Source organism: Trametes versicolor (genome assembly GCF_000271585.1).
Source record: "Trametes versicolor FP-101664 SS1 unplaced genomic scaffold TRAVEscaffold_1, whole genome shotgun sequence".
In the NCBI taxonomy this organism is placed as follows: Eukaryota; Fungi; Basidiomycota; class Agaricomycetes; order Polyporales; family Polyporaceae; genus Trametes; species Trametes versicolor.
In genome coordinates, this window is record NW_007360321.1 from 4,872,171 (window position 1) to 4,888,668 (window position 16,498).

Sequence of the window (16,498 nt, forward strand, 5' to 3'; positions counted from 1 at the left end):
CGAATTCATCGGAATAACATGTCAAACATGCGCAGCTGACGTTAACTATTGACAGATCTTCTTTGATTTGTGTTAGCTCAGGCTAGTACTTGACCGCAGCCATATAAACTCTCAAAACCCCTTCTCGCACCATCGCACCAACTCCCTTGTCATCCCTCAGTGCCAGAGATTCGAACCCCTAGTAAGACCTGTGCGGTGCCCTTACGACGCTCATATTTACTGACAAGATCAACATAGAGGACGATGTGGCTGCTGAATACATCTACATACCAGATCGTCTTCGTGCAACACCCCTCCGACGCCCACTACGCGGTCCTATCGCACGTCTGGGCCCCCGAAGGCGAACAGACTATCCAGGTCAGTGTTAACATGCCTGTCCTGATCTCTCTCGAAACTCGCCTCACGGGCCAACCGCAGGATGTCCATGCCATCCACACTGCTGCGCGAAGCAGCTTCCCGGACACCCTCCAGGATACCGATCCGCGTCTCCTCGATGCCATTCGCGCCCGGCTGAGTCCGAAAATCAGACGCTGCTGCGACTATGCTCGCGCCCGCGGCTGCGCATACCTCTGGATCGACACGTGCTGCATCGACAAGACCAGCAGTGCGGAGCTCTCCGAGGCAATCAACTCCATGTTCACCTGGTACTCGCAGGCCGACGTCTGCTACGTCTTCCTTTCCGATGTCTCGGCTAATGACGACCCCGCGGAGAAAGACTCGTCATTCCGCCGCAGCATGTGGTTCAAGCGTGGATGGACCTTGCAGGAACTCATCGTCCCGTCGAAGAACGTGTTCCTGTCAAAGGATTGGCGGATGATAGGCACGAAGACGAGTCTCGCGAATGTCATCGAGGACGTCACCGGAATCGACACAGGCATCCTCCTTCATACTCGCCAGCTGCACACCGTAAGCGTCGCGGATCGCATGGCCTGGGCGGCGGGACGGGAGACGACTCGTGTCGAGGACGAGGCGTACTCCCTCATGGGAGTCTTTGGCGTGCGTCTCCCTATCATATATGGCGAAGGCTCTCAGGCGTTCATACGACTTCAAGAGGAGATCATGAGGCGCATACCCGACCAATCCCTTTTCCTGTGGGGAATGGAGCCGCAGGTCCCCTGTTGTCTGTGGCCCTTCGTGGAGAGCGTGCCGTTGAACAAACTACGCGCATCAAAATCCGCCTACCTCTTTGGCACGTGCCCCATGGACTTCTCTCGATCGAAAGGATTCTCGCCCATCCCTCTGGGAACATTCAGCAGGATGCTAGGACTCCCGGACGCCTCCCCTCCACCTCTCTACACCCCCGGCAGCTACGGTGTCCGAACCACGTTCCCCGTCTGCACCTTTATCGACCTTCGCCCTGACATAGGAGCCGACTCGGACATCAAGGTCCAACTTGCCATACTCGCCTGCCAGGATATGCGCGGTCGAGTTCCTGCTCTTCTCCTTTCCGATGAAAGCGCATGCTCCCAACACTTGATCGGCGGAGTCAACTTCAAAGACGGCTGGTGCGAGCGAGTGATATCTCGGAAAGAACGGTTCACAGGGCGGCAAGCTCAGACACATTCAACCCGGGCCCAAATAATCCAACCTCCAACGGCTGCCGCCATTCGGTACTGCAAGGCCTTTCCCCGCATAATTTTGTTAGAACCATCCATGCTGAAAAACCCAGATATTATCGCATCTATAGCCCTCCGTGACGTTTGCATCCCACATCAACGTATGGCGAGCGTGTCTGAGCTTGCCGTTCTCCGCCGTCCCCCTCAGACGGAGGGTCATTCTTTCCGGGGCCGCTGCCAGATCACCCTCCCGTGCTGGACCCTGGAGCATCTCAGCGCACTCGGGTACAGCACGGATGTAGTGGTGAAGAACGGGGAGATGGTTCCCGTACCTCTAGGCCGGCAGCCGGGACCAGTCGACGGTAGCTCGCATGGCCCTCTGCGGTGCTCCCATACCTTCACGCTCAACCATACCACTCGAGGGTCAATCACTGTGACAGTCTTCACATGTCCGTCACCCAGCCACTTTGAGTCGATGCACGCTGCCGTCGCGTGGAGACTGGCGTACGACTCGGGCGCGCAACTGGCAACGCAGGTGATACGAAGCCATGGCAGCTCTCTCATGTGCACAGCACTCATGACGATTTACAGGAACAACTATCCCTCATCGCATCTGCAGGGCCGGCACTAGAGGCCCAGTGCGCCCGCGAACACGTCGGGTCGTGGATGGATGGTCGCAAGCGTTTCGAAGGACTCCCGGGTTCCCCAACCGTCCAGCTACACTTCACCGCCTGGGACCTTAATGAGAACACGGACCCCGGGCTCATATCTGATTATGGACTACGAGGCTCTGGTTTTTCCGACGGAGATTGCTATGCTCTCGACATCCGTGTTGAACTCCCGGGCTCATCAATTGCAAGCCAAACCGCGAACACTACCGTATCCAGGGTCCGTCAAGGACGCCGGACCTCTTTCCGAGTGGATCTCGCCGGCGTCGGCCGCACTTCAGGCGCTGCTGCCATCGCTGACGCGAAGGATACCGGAGCATTGCTAAAGACCGATGTAGACATTGGTGTGCCATCGGCCGTGTCATCTGCCAACGTTTACAGCCCGCATCGGCGTTTCCGATAGCACCGCCCAAGTGAACTCACACTGAGGCCACGGATGAGGAGGGGAGCCCAGTAATTCCTGTCGGTATCGCTACCACTTGAATAGATTGACTGATGCACCATTTGCTCAGCCGCAGCTCCTAACAGATACCAACCTCTCAGCTTCCAGAGTCTTGACCGGACGGCGTCTGACTTCAGTGAAAGCAGTACGGTCTAAGCCCGCGGTTGGCAAGTACTTATGCTGATATGTGATCGTCTCGTCTTCCCACCGTTGTCACTAGGCATTGAATCAAACCGGTGCACACGTGTCCCGCCGTAGTCGGATCCCATCTCTTGAACTAGTATAAGAATCGAACGTCTCGGACAGCTTGCCCCATCCGCCCACACCCATGATCATCCCTACAGCGAGAGGGCTTTCACCCCCGTAATCCACCATTCTCAGTTCAAGCCTTCAGCCACTGGGTGAGTCAGTCTCCTCCATGCGGCCAGGCTTTCGCAAGCTAAATCACGTATTCAGGCTCATGCGGCTGCTGAATACCTCCACGGGTCAGTTCGTGTGGATCGCGGACCCGAGCGCTGTGCGATACGCCATTCTATCCCATACATGGCGGTCCGAAGAAGAGGGCGGCGAGCAGTCATACAATGACGTCCGGGAGCTCCAAGCTGCAGCTAGACACACTTCAACACGTCTTTTGCATCGTATCCGCGGGACCTCTTCCCGTCGCTCTCCTCAATCTTCGGTACTCTCCCATTCTGCCTTCTCAGACAAGGTCAAAGGATTCTGCAAAATCGCCCGTGAGGCTGGCTACGAGCTCGTATGGATCGACTCCTGTTGCATCGACTCGTCTAGCAGCGCGGAGCTCTCGGAAGCGATCAACTCGATGTACCAGTGGTACCGCCTTGCGGAAGTCTGCTACGTGTACCTCGCGGACGTGCCTGATGGCGATAAACCCGCGGACCGGGATTCTGCGTTTCGGACTAGCAGATGGCGGACGCGCGGCTGGACGCTTCAAGAGCTAATCGCCCCAAAGCGCGTCGTTTTCTTGACGCAGACGTGGCGCTTCCTCGGGACCAAGATGGGGTTTGCGTCGACGCTCGAAGAGATCACTGGAATCGACTTCGCTATCCTCACGGGCACCGCAGAGCTCGAATCTGTCAGCGTCGCGCGTAGGATGTCATGGGCGGCCGGACGCAAAACCAAGCGTATCGAGGACGAAGCATACTGTCTCATGGGTCTCTTCGGCGTGCACATGGCCACAATATATGGAGAGGGACGCAACGCGTTCCTTCGCTTGCAGGAGGAGATCATCAAGACAATACCGGACCAAAGCATTTTCGCGTGGGGACGTAGCTGTACCGTGATGTATGACATTTCAAGGAACAAGCCTTTCGTACCTCCCCCGGCCAAGCCCATGTACCACCTGGAGACGTCACGGCATGGGATGGGGCTCCTAGCGCTGTCTCCGCAAGATTTCGAGTCCGCCAGAGACGTCGCGCCACTCCCGCTCGAGGAGTTCGCGTCCCTTCTCGGCGGGTCGCCGGAGGACTTCAAGCTCCCCTCTCTCCATTGTTTATTCACGCCGCAGGGCGTAGCCCTCCACCTCCTTATACTCGACCTTTCCGCTGAGCTGACACAGATACCGGGGATTCTCTTCGAATACCATACGGGCCCCGTGCGGTCTGTCCACTGCACTCGCCAAGAAGAATTCCAGTCCCTCGCCCTGCTACGCTGCCAAGACGAGTACGGTTCGCTCGTTGCGTTGCCCTTGTCTAGGCTGCCGGAGGTAGTGCCGGCTCGCGTGCAAGAGCCCTTGGTCGTCGCAACTCACGCGGCATGCCATCTCCCGGAGCATCTACACATACGCCCTCGTAGCATCCGTCTAGGAAAGTCTACTCTGGCTACTGCTCGAGCTCAGCTCCTGGCGCCGCGGAAGGTCCGCGAGGTCTACATCCGTCGACACCTCAGCTCGGGCTTGTATCACAACGACCTCTCATCCACGTTAGGGCCTCACAGAAGCTTCGGCACCACGGTGACTGTCAATATCGCCCGCGACTCCGTAGAAGAGCTGGCCTCTCTCGGGTTCAAGGTGTCCCCCCTTTCCTGCTGGTACACTAACACACACCTTGACCAGATCCTCACTGCGAGCGCTACCTTTCATTCCGGAGGCGACACGAACGGCGACAGCAGCCAAGACATCAAGGTCGGCGTGATCCTCACCAACACCGCCGCGATGGAGATGGTTCCCCCCGTCTGGAGCACCTCCGCGCACTTCTCCGTCGACCATTTCTTCCGCACGCCCTTCCTGGGCAGGCGGAGCCCAGTCCCGCATTCCCCCGCGCGCTCCGCGACGTCCATGAGCAGCCACTGCGACTACGCGGTCGCGGAGGCGCCGTGCGCGGACGACAGCGGCGGGCGGCGCACCTCGACCGTGCGGCGTACGGAGTCCGGCGCGCTGCACGCGCAGGCTGAGTTCGTCCTCCACGCCGACGCGGACTGGGAGAGCGACGCGGCGGACACGCGCCTCTTGCGCGTCGCAGTGCGCGGCACCCCCGGTGCTCGCGCGGCTGGGTACGCGTTCGAGCTCACCTTCGAGCTCTCAGAGCGCTCCCGCCCCAAGCGGTCTGTGGGCGCGCTGCCCGCGCGGGCTCCGCAGGCGAGGCCGGCGCTGGCAGTGGCGCTCGATGGCGCCGCGCACGACGAGGCGGGCTCGGTGGCGACGTCGCGCACGGCGGTAGACATGAGCTCTGGGTCCGATGAACCTCTTATTGGTAGCGGCGGGCCCGTTGCCAGGACGCCTCTACCCAAGTCGTCCAAAGTTCACGAGCGAAAGAACAGGCGAAAGAACAGAGCAATTTCCGGAGACTCGCTGATAGATATCGGTATAGCGTCGTAAATACAAGAGACACGTCCCTAGAGAACAATAGCGTGAGCAGCCTACAGTACGGGTACAGAGCAGAAAAGAATCCATAACGAACGAACGAAAGCAAACGCAGCGCGGTCCGGCCATTATATGAGTGTCGGCGCCGAACATACCCCGCATAACCCGCGATCATGACCCGCAGCACGCCCCACTTGCCCAGCGACCCTTGTCGGGCCCGCCCAGGGAGAGGTGGATGCTCATACTCTGGTCCGCGTCGTGCACGTACATCGTCCGCGCCTCGAGCGCCTCCTCGTGCTCCTGCCGGACGACGACGCGGCGCGCGATGTACTCAAACACGTCCTTCACGCCCTCTCCCGTTTTTGCGGAGGTGAAGAACAGCTTCGGGTATCGTTCGAGCGGCGGCGGGGGGCAATATGAGTTTCCTGGTGGGGAACCCGACTCTGGAGTTGTAGCGGTCGTAGCGACTTCTGCCTGGCCGCGAATGAAAAGGCTGGGGGTGATAGTCGGTGCGGAGGACATGGAAGATGTGGACGGCATGCGGCGCGGAGAGCGGAGGGGAGAGTCGCGTGAGGGCGAGCGGGAGGGGGGCGCGGATAGCGCGGTGAATGCGGGCGAGGAGAGGGCGGACTCGAAGTTATCGAATATAGAGGAGGAAGGAGTGTGATAGATGGTGTGCGTCGTCGTCATCGTCCCGGCAGCGCTACCCCCGCGAAAGAGCGTGGAGCGGCTATGAGAGCGCGATGTCCGAGACGCACGACCGCGCAAAAGGTGGGAGTGTATGTCGATCGAGTCGGTACGCGAAGCGTCGAGATGTTCTGGAGGTGGAGAGGGGGGAAGTTCTTCATCTGAGAGGTCATCTTCTGGCGGTGCCAGGCGAACGGTGGGGGACGGGGGTGTGGCGGGACGGGGTACGAGCCTGTGCACATAGTCGATCGCCTCTGCCTCCGACACCGCCGAATGCCCGCTCCCCGCCGCTTGCGCGATGTCAATCTTGTTCCCCACGACGACACAGCAGAACTCGTCGACGGCCTCGTCAGGCACGGGTGCCTTGTCCCGGAAGTCGCCCCACCACTTCGTCAGGGCGTCGAGCGTCTGCGGTTGATTGACGTCGAACATTAGGATGACTGCATCCGCGCCGCGGAAGAACGCCGACGAGAGTGCGGAGAACCGTTCCTGCCCTGCCGTGTCCTAGCGTCCCCGCCCCACCATGGAATGAGTTACAGACAAAGGTATCTAAGCGGCAGTACGCACCCATATCTGCAGAGTCACCAGCTCGTCCGGCACATTGTGGTGGGGCAGAGTCTTCGTTATAAAGTCTGCGCCGATGGTTGCCCTATAGCCCGTCGTGAAGCGGCCTGAGATGTACTGTGTGAACCGGTCAGGCTTGTCGCGCGAGCAAGAGCATACGAACGTACCTGGTTGCGGATGCTGGACTTGCCGACACCAGATGCACCAATGACGACGAGCTTAACCGTGCGCATCGCCAGGAACTTGCGCAGAGCTCATGAGCAATACGGCAGAAGATATGTGGTGGTGGTCGAGATGAGAGAAGACGCGAGCCCGGTAATGGAATATTTCTCCCGCGTCCTCGCCGCAAGTCGGCGTCTGCGCCTGTTTCTTCCCAACCACGATGATCATCTTCAACCCCGAGCTCCAACACCAGCCGTCGACTTGGGACTCGGCCAGGGAGTGATGGCGGAGGTCGCGCGTGTCCTTTGTTCTCAAGGGGTTTTGCCGTCGTCTGGAAGAGGTGCGTCCGACGTACGCATCGACATATCGCAGCGTTATCTAACGGGTACCGCTGGTCCTATGTAGCAGCTTTCATGTACCACCTATGCCAGGTTGCTCGCACGGGTAGGCATCATCGTCCCAATCAACAGACTCCCCTTCGAACTCCTGGTGCGAATCTTTGAATTCACTGTCGTCCCTGACCGACACCGTATGGAATACTTGATGGAGCACAGTGACGGATACACCTACTGCATCCCATTCGTCGACCTCATCTGCGGCATACATGTCTGTAGGCTATGGAGAGACGTCGCTCTCGCTACGCTGAGCCTGTGGTCAGGTATCAACAATTGCAACCGCACGAGGCTCGATACCTTTCGATTTCGCTCGCAATCAGCATCTCTGGCCTATGAGATTTGCTGGGTGAACGACCCATCCATCGCGCAGCTGCTGCAGGACGATGCACCGAGAGTGCGCCAGCTCAATATATGCCGGGCGCCGCCGAGCCAGTGGCAGAAACAGGTTTTCCTCGTGCCGTCTACTCTGCAATTTGACGGCTCGTTTCTTGAAAGCATCAGTCTGTCGTGTTACTCATCTCTTTCTTAGTCAGTTCGAGTTAACACGGGGCTCCAGAGGATCAATTGTGAGGCGGTGAGGCTCATCGTGGGTCGGAAACAGTGATTGCACTGAGTTGGCGATTTGTGCTCACGTCGATTGTCATGCGAGAATGGCCTTGGTCATATACCAGTGGTAAGATTCTACTACCTACAAATGTGCCAATGGGTTATTGACGATAGCAGTGGCAGTGGCACCTTCAAGCAGGATGATATATACGGCTCGAGATCGTCCCTGCCTCGCCTGTCAAACTTGGAACTGATATAGCTATTGCTACGGCGCCGCGGTAGCATCCACGAACGAACACGAGGACCACAGAAATGGTTAATGAAGCCGAGTTTCTCGTCCTTCTCAGTCGACTGAAGCATGCCCTAGGGGACCAGATTTCGCAATTATCGTACGTGTCCTCGTCACATATTAAACCTACCCGATGCTCAAAACAGCCCATGTTTGTGTGTCAGATCCGATGAGGTGCGTACACTCTAGCTATCGTTTAGACCGATATACTCACCTGTTCGCAAGCTACGCACGGCACTTCACATCGTGTCGGACGCAGCATCAGACCTCAAACACCGCGTCAACGTAATCGCACCGGTCAGCAAGCTTCCTACGGAGCTGCTCGGCCTTATCTTCGAATTTGCCAAGGGCCATGATGAGAGAGTCGAAGTCGAGGGCGGCGCGCCCCTCACGACAAAGAAGACTGCCCGAACCAACCTCATTAACATCACACATGTCTGCCGTACCTGGCGCGCTGTTGCCCTCGCCTCACCCTCGCTCTGGGCAGACATCCTCGTCGACGACCACACCAGCAGATTACCGAGTGCAGACGCCTTTCTGGGCCGGTCTCAAACGATGCCCCTCTATTTGCATGCGTCACAGATGCGCGGCGCCGACCTGGCGCGGTTCTTGCAAGGCGACGGCGTCGCCTCTCGGATTCGGCGGCTTGACCTCTCTTGGGACCTTTTCCACGACACCCCTGCAACAAAGATCGAGCTCGACGCACCTCTTCTCGAATGTCTGACCGTGGTTGCAAGCCGGGCTCTCCGACCGATAGACCTCGTCATCTCCAATGCTCGCCTGAAGGCCCTCACTGTCTCCCTGAGGGACGACTTCATCTGGACACCGAAGATGTCATTCTCACACGTCACCCACCTGTACATGGATGCAGTGTGCCACTACTGGGACTACGTTCCGTACGGCCTGGGGCCCCTCCTGATGGGCGTACTGATGAACATGCCCGCCCTGCAGTACCTCCACCTCGTGCGCCTCACGGCGGAGGTCTTCGAGGAAGCGGAGCCCGAGCCTGAGCTGCAGCCGGTCGCGCTCCCTCAACTGCAGTGGTTTGCGTGTGTCGACTCGAATCCATCCGCTTCTCTCCGCCTTCTCTTGTATTTGCTTCTTCCTGAGTCAGCGTTCGTATACGTAGGCCATGGATGCGGCGCACGAGAACAAACGACCCTCGAGCCTCCTTATGAATTTCCCTCGCGCGAGCTCGTGCAGAGCTTCACACATATGGAGATCGCGGCCTACGACCGAGACCTGCGCCTCGTCGCAGAAGGGCCTCACTCGGGGCTCTGGGTGGAAGGCCGATACGCGTCCCCATCTGAAGTTCAGTGCTTGCAGAGCTGTCTCCTGGCAATGCTTCCTCTTGCGTCGATATGTACGTTGGACTTCCTCATCAACAACGCGGAGGCCGTACATGTCCTGCACAACCTCCTCCACCGCACACCATCCCTCGTCGCGCTGCGCGTCCGAGTGCACCCGGACCTCTCGCTCAATGGGCGCAGCTCATTGCCCTCCCCCACGCTCGGACCGGTGTCCCCGATGGACCTCCTGGAGGAGGCCCCAGTGAACGCTACTTGCGGAGGGCTCATGGAGGACTTACTCGCTGCTCTCAAGCCGGGCGACGGGGCTCAATCTGCCCCCTGCCCTACCCTGACTAGCATTGACATAGACGTACACAAGCTGAACCCGCAGGATGCCTGGACGGCGGATATTGCGCTTATGTTGGCTGCACGGGCGGGAGTTGGAGCCCCAGTCCGACACCTTGCGGTGCGGACATCTGTGGAAACATTGGTGTTGGATGAAAACTTGGAGGTCGGCCAAGGTAACAATAGGGACGCACTTGACGAGACTGAAGACTACGTACGCGGAGAGGACCTCAGTGTGGTCCCAATGCATAGGCACGAGTGGGACATGCCCGAGGAGGCGGGGAAGTACTGGATCGTGCCCGACTGGGGTCGACCGCAGTATACCGACAGGCTATATTCATTTACGGACATCTAGGGACGTGTGTTCAAATTGGTTTTTTTGTGCGAGGTCCTGTTGTCCCAGTGTTCAATAGAATCGAGATCGTATGTTGAAACGCACATTCCGGTTAGTACGTCTGATAGCGGTCGTCTCGACTTGTGGTTTGCTGCATTACACACTTATTTTGGTTGATATACTGACGACTCGTCTCCTCAATAGCATGAAAGTGGTGACAATTAATGGTGATTATGATACAACACGTAGATGCAGTGGTTTTGGTCAACAGCGTGGTGCGTTGATGAGCGTGGGTCGGCCGTCAAAAACGCTGCCTGGAACAGTACTCTCGAATTGAGAATCGGAATGTAGGATGCTTAAGCGTGAACTACTCACCGGTAGTCGTATTCGCGACGTCATCAGTTGCTCCCTCTCCCTAAACCTCTCCAGACCTCTCCACCTCGCAGCACAAGTAGCTTGTTCAAGCGGGGATCATGAGCTCTCCCCATGACCTGATTGCGGCAATTCCACCGAAGAAGACCGACACCGCGGTGAGGATGCTGAGGTTGCCGGGGAGGTTCTCCGGGCTCCAAACCTGCTCGCGCATGAAGCGGGAGAAGGCAGACTCGTTGGGGTCGTTAATGGCGCGGCGCTGGGGGACACCGAAGGGCGAGACGGCGGGTGCTGCACGACGAGACATTGTGGTGTTTGGAAGCGAAACGAAGGGAGGCGGAGGAGGGCGGGAGAGAGGGTGATGACGGGAACTGGGAGAGGCGTGGGCGCTCACAAAAATGAGGGTCGCGCAGGCGCTCGTCGTATTGCTCGTGGACCTCTCCCTCGTCCCCCATCCTCCATCCGCAAGCGCTGTCCCTTCGTGTCTGTATCTACGCAGACGGAGCTGTAACAGGCTCGCATAGCTCTTTATTAGGCTCCTGGGTAGTCTGCAATGTCTCTGCTGTCATCTGGCTCTCGGTTTGCTGCACGGACCGCCAACCTCCCACCGGAGCTGGTGGTGGCATGCCTCCACACTTCTGCACCACTTCTATACAAGAGCTCTCGGGAAGGCCCCAGTAGGCTACGAGACGGCCCCAGCAGACCCCGGGATGGCTCCAGCAGACCTCGAGACAGCTTCAGTAGGTCTCGAGACAGCTCTGGTAGATCTCGAGACAGCTACAGTCGCCCTCGAGAGAACTCCAGTAAGTTGACCTCACAGAATTCTTGCAAAGCTACTGATAAAATGCAAAGGTACCACACCGTCGCGTACCCGACTCGTGAAGGACTTGACGCCGTCATCCGGGAAGCTCGAGGTTGCGCCTTCGTTCCAGCGCGATGCTGCACCCCACCATGACAGGCCCCCCAGAGAGTACAAGCCGCGCAAGCCGGCTCCGCCGAGAATATTTGATTCTCGGGAGGGCAGACAGAAGTTTGTCGTCCCGGCGGCCGATGTGGATCTACCAGTGACTCTCAAGTTGTCCGGTAGCTCACGCTCAGTAGACTTCACGAGCGGGGGCAAGTACAAGCCCCCCAGCTCCAGCTCCGTGTCGTCATACAAGGCCAAAGTCGTCAACCCGCTCAGCGAGGACTTCGACCTGGACAAACACGCGATGCCGACATCGAATTTGCCAGACAAATTCACCTCCCCGCCGCTCATGGAAGGAATCGTCCAGTCGATCCACAACATCCTTGGTCCCGACGCAGAGCCGACACCTATTCAGGCTCTCTCGATCAAGCATCTAGTGAAGCCCGAATCCGCGACGCCTGAGGAACACGCGCAGTACCGCCAATTCCTCCTCGCGTCCGAGACTGGTTCGGGCAAGTCCATGGCGTACCTGCTACCTCTCCTGCAAGACCTCAAGCTTGCCGAGCTACGCGATACACCACGCCGGAGTACCGACCCTTCCTTGCCGCATCGCGCCATGAACCCTCGCGCACTCGTACTTGCGCCGACGCACGAACTCTCGAGGCAGCTCTCCGGCTTCGCGAAGGACCTCTTGCACAACGTGAAGTTGCGCGTTATGTGCGCGTCCCAGGCGAATACGCCGTCGCGTAAGAAGGTCACGGCGTCGAGAATGGCCGAGGCGATGGATGGAGCAGCGGAAGGCGACGCCGACATCTCGTCCGAAATCATCATGCGGCCTGGGGCGCAGAATCGCCCGGTGGACCTGCTTGTCAGTACGCCGTCAAAGGTGCTCGAGCTTTTCCGTGGGCGTGGATGGGACTGGGAGGTGAGGAGATTTAGGAAAGACACGTTTTCGTATGGCGGGGAGGAGGGCAAAATCAACATACCTCGGAAGTACAACATCGGGGAGCCCCAGATGGGTCTCGCAGATATCGAGTGGGTCGTCGTTGATGAAGCGGACGTTCTTTTCGGTAAGCTTAGTAAAGAGACTGTTTCAAGGCCGCTGCTAAGCATTACATGCAGATCCCGACTTCCAGGAGGCAACACGGTCGATCCTCGCGGAGATCAGCGCCGCTCGCGGGCACCCGGTTCCCTTCGAACCTGACCTGGTCCTGAGCACGGCGGACAAGCCCACGCCCATCGACTACCCGTTCCATCTCCTGTTGACGTCCGCGACTATCCCTGCATCGCTCGCCGCATACGTCAACAAGTTCCACCCCACACTGACGCGCCTCGCCTCACCGAACCTGCACCGGCTGCCGTCGACGCTCAAGACGGAGAACTTCAACTGGACGGGCGGCAACCGCGACGCGGACATCGAGCACCGGCTCCGGCGGGTGTGGTACGAGGACCTCCAGCAGAACAAGCCGCTTTCGCGCGTGCTCATCTTCTGCAACAAGAGCAACCGCGTCCTTAACCTCAGCGAGACGCTGAACGAGAAGGGCATCGCCAGCGTCGCCCTCACCAGCGCGGGTGAGTCGCGGAAACGCGGCTCGAACCACCATCTCGACGGGTTCCTGCGTGTACGCGAACTCGAGGCACCCGGATCCTCCTCCGCAGACGTGCCCGAGGTGAAGGCGGAGGTGGAAGCGAAGGTCGAAGAATCTCCCGCTGAGCCGCGGACGATGGGCGAGGTCAAGGATGTGCCGCACGTGATGATCACGACGTCGCTGCTCTCGCGTGGGCTCGACTTCTCCCCAGACGTGAAGCACGTCTTCATCGTCGACGAGCCGCGCAACATGGTCGACTTCCTGCACCGCGCGGGCCGCTCTGGGCGCGCAGGCGAGGACGGGAAGGTCGTCGTGTTCGGGAAGCAAAAGGGTCGCGGGTCGGAGAAAGCGCGGATTGTGCGCAGGAAGGTGGGCGCGCTCAAGGCGTGAGCCGTGGCGCGGTCGTTGGAGACTTGAGAGGGTGCAGTGGATGAAAGTATTCTACGGGCGTGAATCATACATCATCTAATCATTCGTAGGTACATCTAGGACCAGCTAATCTACCACACCACTCTGGCGCGTACGTCGCCGAGGCCGCAACGTTTGTAGGCCTTTTAACACATCATTTGCGATACGTTGGTACTCCCTTTGTGGTGCGTACCAGGACTTTAAGCTTCAAGACTGAGGCAGCCACCACGTTCTGCACAGAATGAGTTGATTATTCACGGCCTATTCCCGTGTCGCAGGTGGGAAGACGTCCACACTGGCATAGTACTGTGTGAACAAGTCGGTGGTGGTCGGTCATTTGAGTTCCCGGGCTGCCGATCTCGGAGTACCGTACGCGTCGCACTAGCCCCGCTGGGGCAACTTGCCTTTGACCCGCGACCGCACGACCACAGCCGATGTCCGCGTCCCTCTCTCCCAAAGTCGTGCTGGTTACTGGTTGCTCCAGTGGCGGAATAGGGTTTTCGCTGTGAGTCACGAGGGTTGCGTGTCTGGCTTGCCACCACACAGCTGCTGATTATGGCCGTTAGATGTGAGGAGTATGCCGCCCAAGGTTGCAAAGTTTACGCGACCGCGCGCAGGCTCGAAGCCATGGGCGGATTTACTCATAACACGGTCGAACGACTTGTGCTGGACGTTATGAGCGACGATAACGTCCAAGATGTCGTGCGGACCATCCTCGAGAAGGAGGGCCGCATCGACGTCCTTGTCAACAACGCCGGAGTCCTGTGCACGGGTAGGCATGACCTCTTCTAGATTCTGGCGTGTTGATCTCGCTTCTGATATATTTCTCTTCCAGGTCCTACAATAGATGTACCGATGGATGAGATACAGCGCGCGTACGATGCCAACGTGTTTTCAATTATTCGCATGTGCAGGGCGGTCATACCCCACATGGCTTCACGCAAGAGCGGCACTGTGGTCAACATCAGTTCCGTTCAAGCATACGTGTACATTTTCAACGACCGCATCCCATCCATGCTTAGCTGACGCATCCTCCTGACGCGATAGACCGACGCCTTGGGCAGGAATTTACGCCTCGACGAAGGCGGCAATGCACTCCCTCAGCGAGGTCCTCTACATGGAATGCACCCCGCTCAACATCGCCGTCGTCCTCGTCACCACCGGCGCCGTGCGCTCTAACCTCGCGAACAACCGGCTCGCGACCTACCCCGGCCTCCCCGAGGGCAGCCTCTACGCGCGCTATCTGCCGAACATCATCGAGCGCGTCGGCATGAGCCAGGGCACCGACAGCATGCCCACGGACGAATACGCGCGCCGCGTCGTGCGGAGCACTCTGCAGGGGAGACCGCCGCGGCAGATGCGGCTCGGGGGAAAGACGTTGCTGTACCGCGTGTTGCAGTGGCTCCCGAGGGGCTTCGTGCTGTGGTTGATGTGGCGTCGGTTCTCTCGGGCCACGAAGTGAGGATAGTAGGTCAGTGTAGAATCCCGTACGTGATGATCGCGCCATGTCTAGTATTCTCGTTCACGCCCGCTATTCTCGTCAACAGTCCACTTCTTGAAAGTCATCGCCGAGTTCGCGGCGACCGACGCACTACGTTTGTTTCGTCCGACCCGCCCGCGGCTTTTCTTTTCCTCTTGCCGATCCTACGGCTCGGACCGTCCTCCCGCACAGCTTCATCAAGGCTCTGTACGAGAGCGTGCGTTAGTCGACATCTCTTCGCATTATTGGTACACATAGGCAATTTACCTCGCTCCTGGACACATCCTCTGTAGTGTCCTCTGCGTTCGGGATGTGGTCTTCTAGGTCTGCTACGAAGGAGGTCTTTGGTTGAGAGATTTCAGATACGTTTGCGTTCGCGGTGTTGTTTGGCGGAAGTTCCAACCGGATGTCGAGTGCATAGCAGTCGCCAAACAATCCAGAGGCTTGCAGCGCATATCTGGTCCCGAGTGCATAGTCGGACTCATCCCAAACGGTGAATTGCAGAATAACGCTGGGGCAATTCGGGGGCCCTTCGAAACGCCTCCTGGCGTCTGTCCATGAGTTGATGTGTTCGTGGACGCATGCCTCTTGTACGGGTTTTGCATGATCGGCGTGTTTCTCTCCTGCCTATAGAAACCGGACATGATGAGTGACCAGCATGCTGAACGACAAATTCCTGTCTCACCTGTGTTGCGAATATCACATCCGAGCTATGCCTCGCCCTCAGATCCCATGTGACGGTAGCGTGCAACGTCGGCAGGAACAAGGAGAACGCACAAGTGAAGATCGTTACGGAGATCGCCCCGTGAGTGGCGTGATCAAGAGTGAAAGTATGGCCATAGCGGCTGTCGAGCACCTGTGAGCTGCGCGATCCAGCCCTCTCCCGGGGTAGTTTGCCCAGAGACACAGGAACCATTTCGCCGTCCTTGACCGTCACATTCGAGTCAAACCCGAGCCCGCTGAGATGCTCCAAGGTCCAGCATGGGAGGATAAACTTGCAGACTCCACGAAATCTATCGGTGACGGGTTTCGGAATCGCCGTGCGGCGGAGGATAGCAAGCTCCGACACAGCCGCCATGCGTTGATGTGGGACGCAGATGTCGCGGAACGCCGGGGAACTCACATTTTTCAGCACTAGCGGGTCCAGCAAGGCAGCTCGAATAGATGACCGGGAAAATCGCACAGTCTGATATGCCGGAGTAGAGCGAATGAGAGACGCTGAGTTGAGGCGGATCCGACCAAAGACACTCAAGGTGGATGGAATTGGAAACCGACTGTGAGAGGGTTCATGAAGATCGAACCCACCAATGAGGTATTGGCCGCTCAATAGCTCGGCTGAGAACAGTAGAGCAGGAATCCGACCGAGCGCATCCTGACAGGAGAGTATGGCCATTTCAACTTCGATGGCAGAATCGGGTTTCGGGCGTCCTACGTCGTTAGCGAGCGAGAACCGGAGACTGCAGACGGGCAAGGTGGCGCAGACACCATGGCCGCTGAGAGTGTAAACCGGTGGACGGGAGGCTCCCGGAAGACCTAGTATATCCCCAAAGACTCCGAGAGGAATGGGAGAAAACCCCTTGGAGTCAAGGAAGTCCATAGGGCAAGATGCCAATAGATATGCGGACTTCGACGCGCGTAGAATATCCA

At 58.3% G+C, this 16,498-nt stretch overlaps 8 protein-coding genes across 8 annotated transcripts; 6 read left to right on the forward strand and 2 right to left on the reverse strand.

The window, feature by feature from the left end:
• Positions 1-243: 243 nt before the first annotated feature.
• TRAVEDRAFT_88337 (HET-domain-containing protein) lies at positions 244-1,104 on the forward strand (the record flags this gene model as incomplete). The annotated part of the gene is made up of 2 exons (XM_008035202.1): positions 244-357; positions 472-1,104. Coding segments are annotated over 2 exons (747 nt in total), but the record flags the coding sequence as incomplete, so codon positions are not given.
• Positions 1,105-1,915: 811 nt separating this feature from the next.
• Positions 1,916-2,679, forward strand: TRAVEDRAFT_26151 (uncharacterized protein). Its single transcript, XM_008033729.1, has 2 exons — positions 1,916-2,091; positions 2,148-2,679. The coding sequence occupies exons 1-2, from the start codon at positions 2,032-2,034 to the stop codon at positions 2,625-2,627; spliced, it is 540 nt and encodes a 179-aa protein (XP_008031920.1). The 5' UTR covers positions 1,916-2,031; the 3' UTR covers positions 2,628-2,679.
• A 447-nt stretch (positions 2,680-3,126) lies between these two features.
• TRAVEDRAFT_86170 (HET-domain-containing protein) lies at positions 3,127-3,954 on the forward strand (the record flags this gene model as incomplete). The annotated part of the gene is made up of 2 exons (XM_008035203.1): positions 3,127-3,292; positions 3,371-3,954. Coding segments are annotated over 2 exons (750 nt in total), but the record flags the coding sequence as incomplete, so codon positions are not given.
• An 837-nt stretch (positions 3,955-4,791) lies between these two features.
• TRAVEDRAFT_160237 (ras-domain-containing protein) lies at positions 4,792-7,023 on the reverse strand. The gene is made up of 3 exons (XM_008035204.1): positions 6,903-7,023; positions 6,739-6,852; positions 4,792-6,675 (listed from the first exon to the last, which is right to left on the reverse strand). Exons 1-3 carry the CDS (start codon positions 6,966-6,968, stop codon positions 5,656-5,658), a joined length of 1,200 nt encoding a protein of 399 aa, XP_008033395.1. The 5' UTR covers positions 6,969-7,023; the 3' UTR covers positions 4,792-5,655.
• A 1,127-nt stretch (positions 7,024-8,150) lies between these two features.
• TRAVEDRAFT_42710 (uncharacterized protein) lies at positions 8,151-10,116 on the forward strand (the record flags this gene model as incomplete). The annotated part of the gene is made up of 3 exons (XM_008034117.1): positions 8,151-8,227; positions 8,292-8,301; positions 8,353-10,116. 3 exons carry the CDS (start codon positions 8,151-8,153, stop codon positions 10,114-10,116), a joined length of 1,851 nt encoding a protein of 616 aa, XP_008032308.1.
• Positions 10,117-10,281: 165 nt separating this feature from the next.
• TRAVEDRAFT_26153 (uncharacterized protein) lies at positions 10,282-10,830 on the reverse strand. Its single transcript, XM_008033730.1, has 2 exons — positions 10,471-10,830; positions 10,282-10,409 (listed from the first exon to the last, which is right to left on the reverse strand). Exon 1 carries the CDS (start codon positions 10,772-10,774, stop codon positions 10,556-10,558), a length of 219 nt encoding a protein of 72 aa, XP_008031921.1. The 5' UTR covers positions 10,775-10,830; the 3' UTR covers positions 10,282-10,409; positions 10,471-10,555.
• Positions 10,831-10,910: 80 nt separating this feature from the next.
• On the forward strand, positions 10,911-13,522 carry TRAVEDRAFT_160241 (P-loop containing nucleoside triphosphate hydrolase protein). The gene is made up of 3 exons (XM_008035205.1): positions 10,911-11,270; positions 11,320-12,444; positions 12,497-13,522. The coding sequence occupies exons 1-3, from the start codon at positions 11,021-11,023 to the stop codon at positions 13,351-13,353; spliced, it is 2,232 nt and encodes a 743-aa protein (XP_008033396.1). The 5' UTR covers positions 10,911-11,020; the 3' UTR covers positions 13,354-13,522.
• Positions 13,523-13,805: 283 nt separating this feature from the next.
• TRAVEDRAFT_160244 (oxidoreductase) lies at positions 13,806-15,251 on the forward strand (the record flags this gene model as incomplete). Its single annotated transcript, XM_008035206.1, has 4 exons — positions 13,806-13,876; positions 13,938-14,143; positions 14,207-14,357; positions 14,419-15,251. 4 exons carry the CDS (start codon positions 13,806-13,808, stop codon positions 14,831-14,833), a joined length of 843 nt encoding a protein of 280 aa, XP_008033397.1. The 3' UTR covers positions 14,834-15,251.
• Between the last annotated feature and the right edge of the window lie 1,247 nt (positions 15,252-16,498).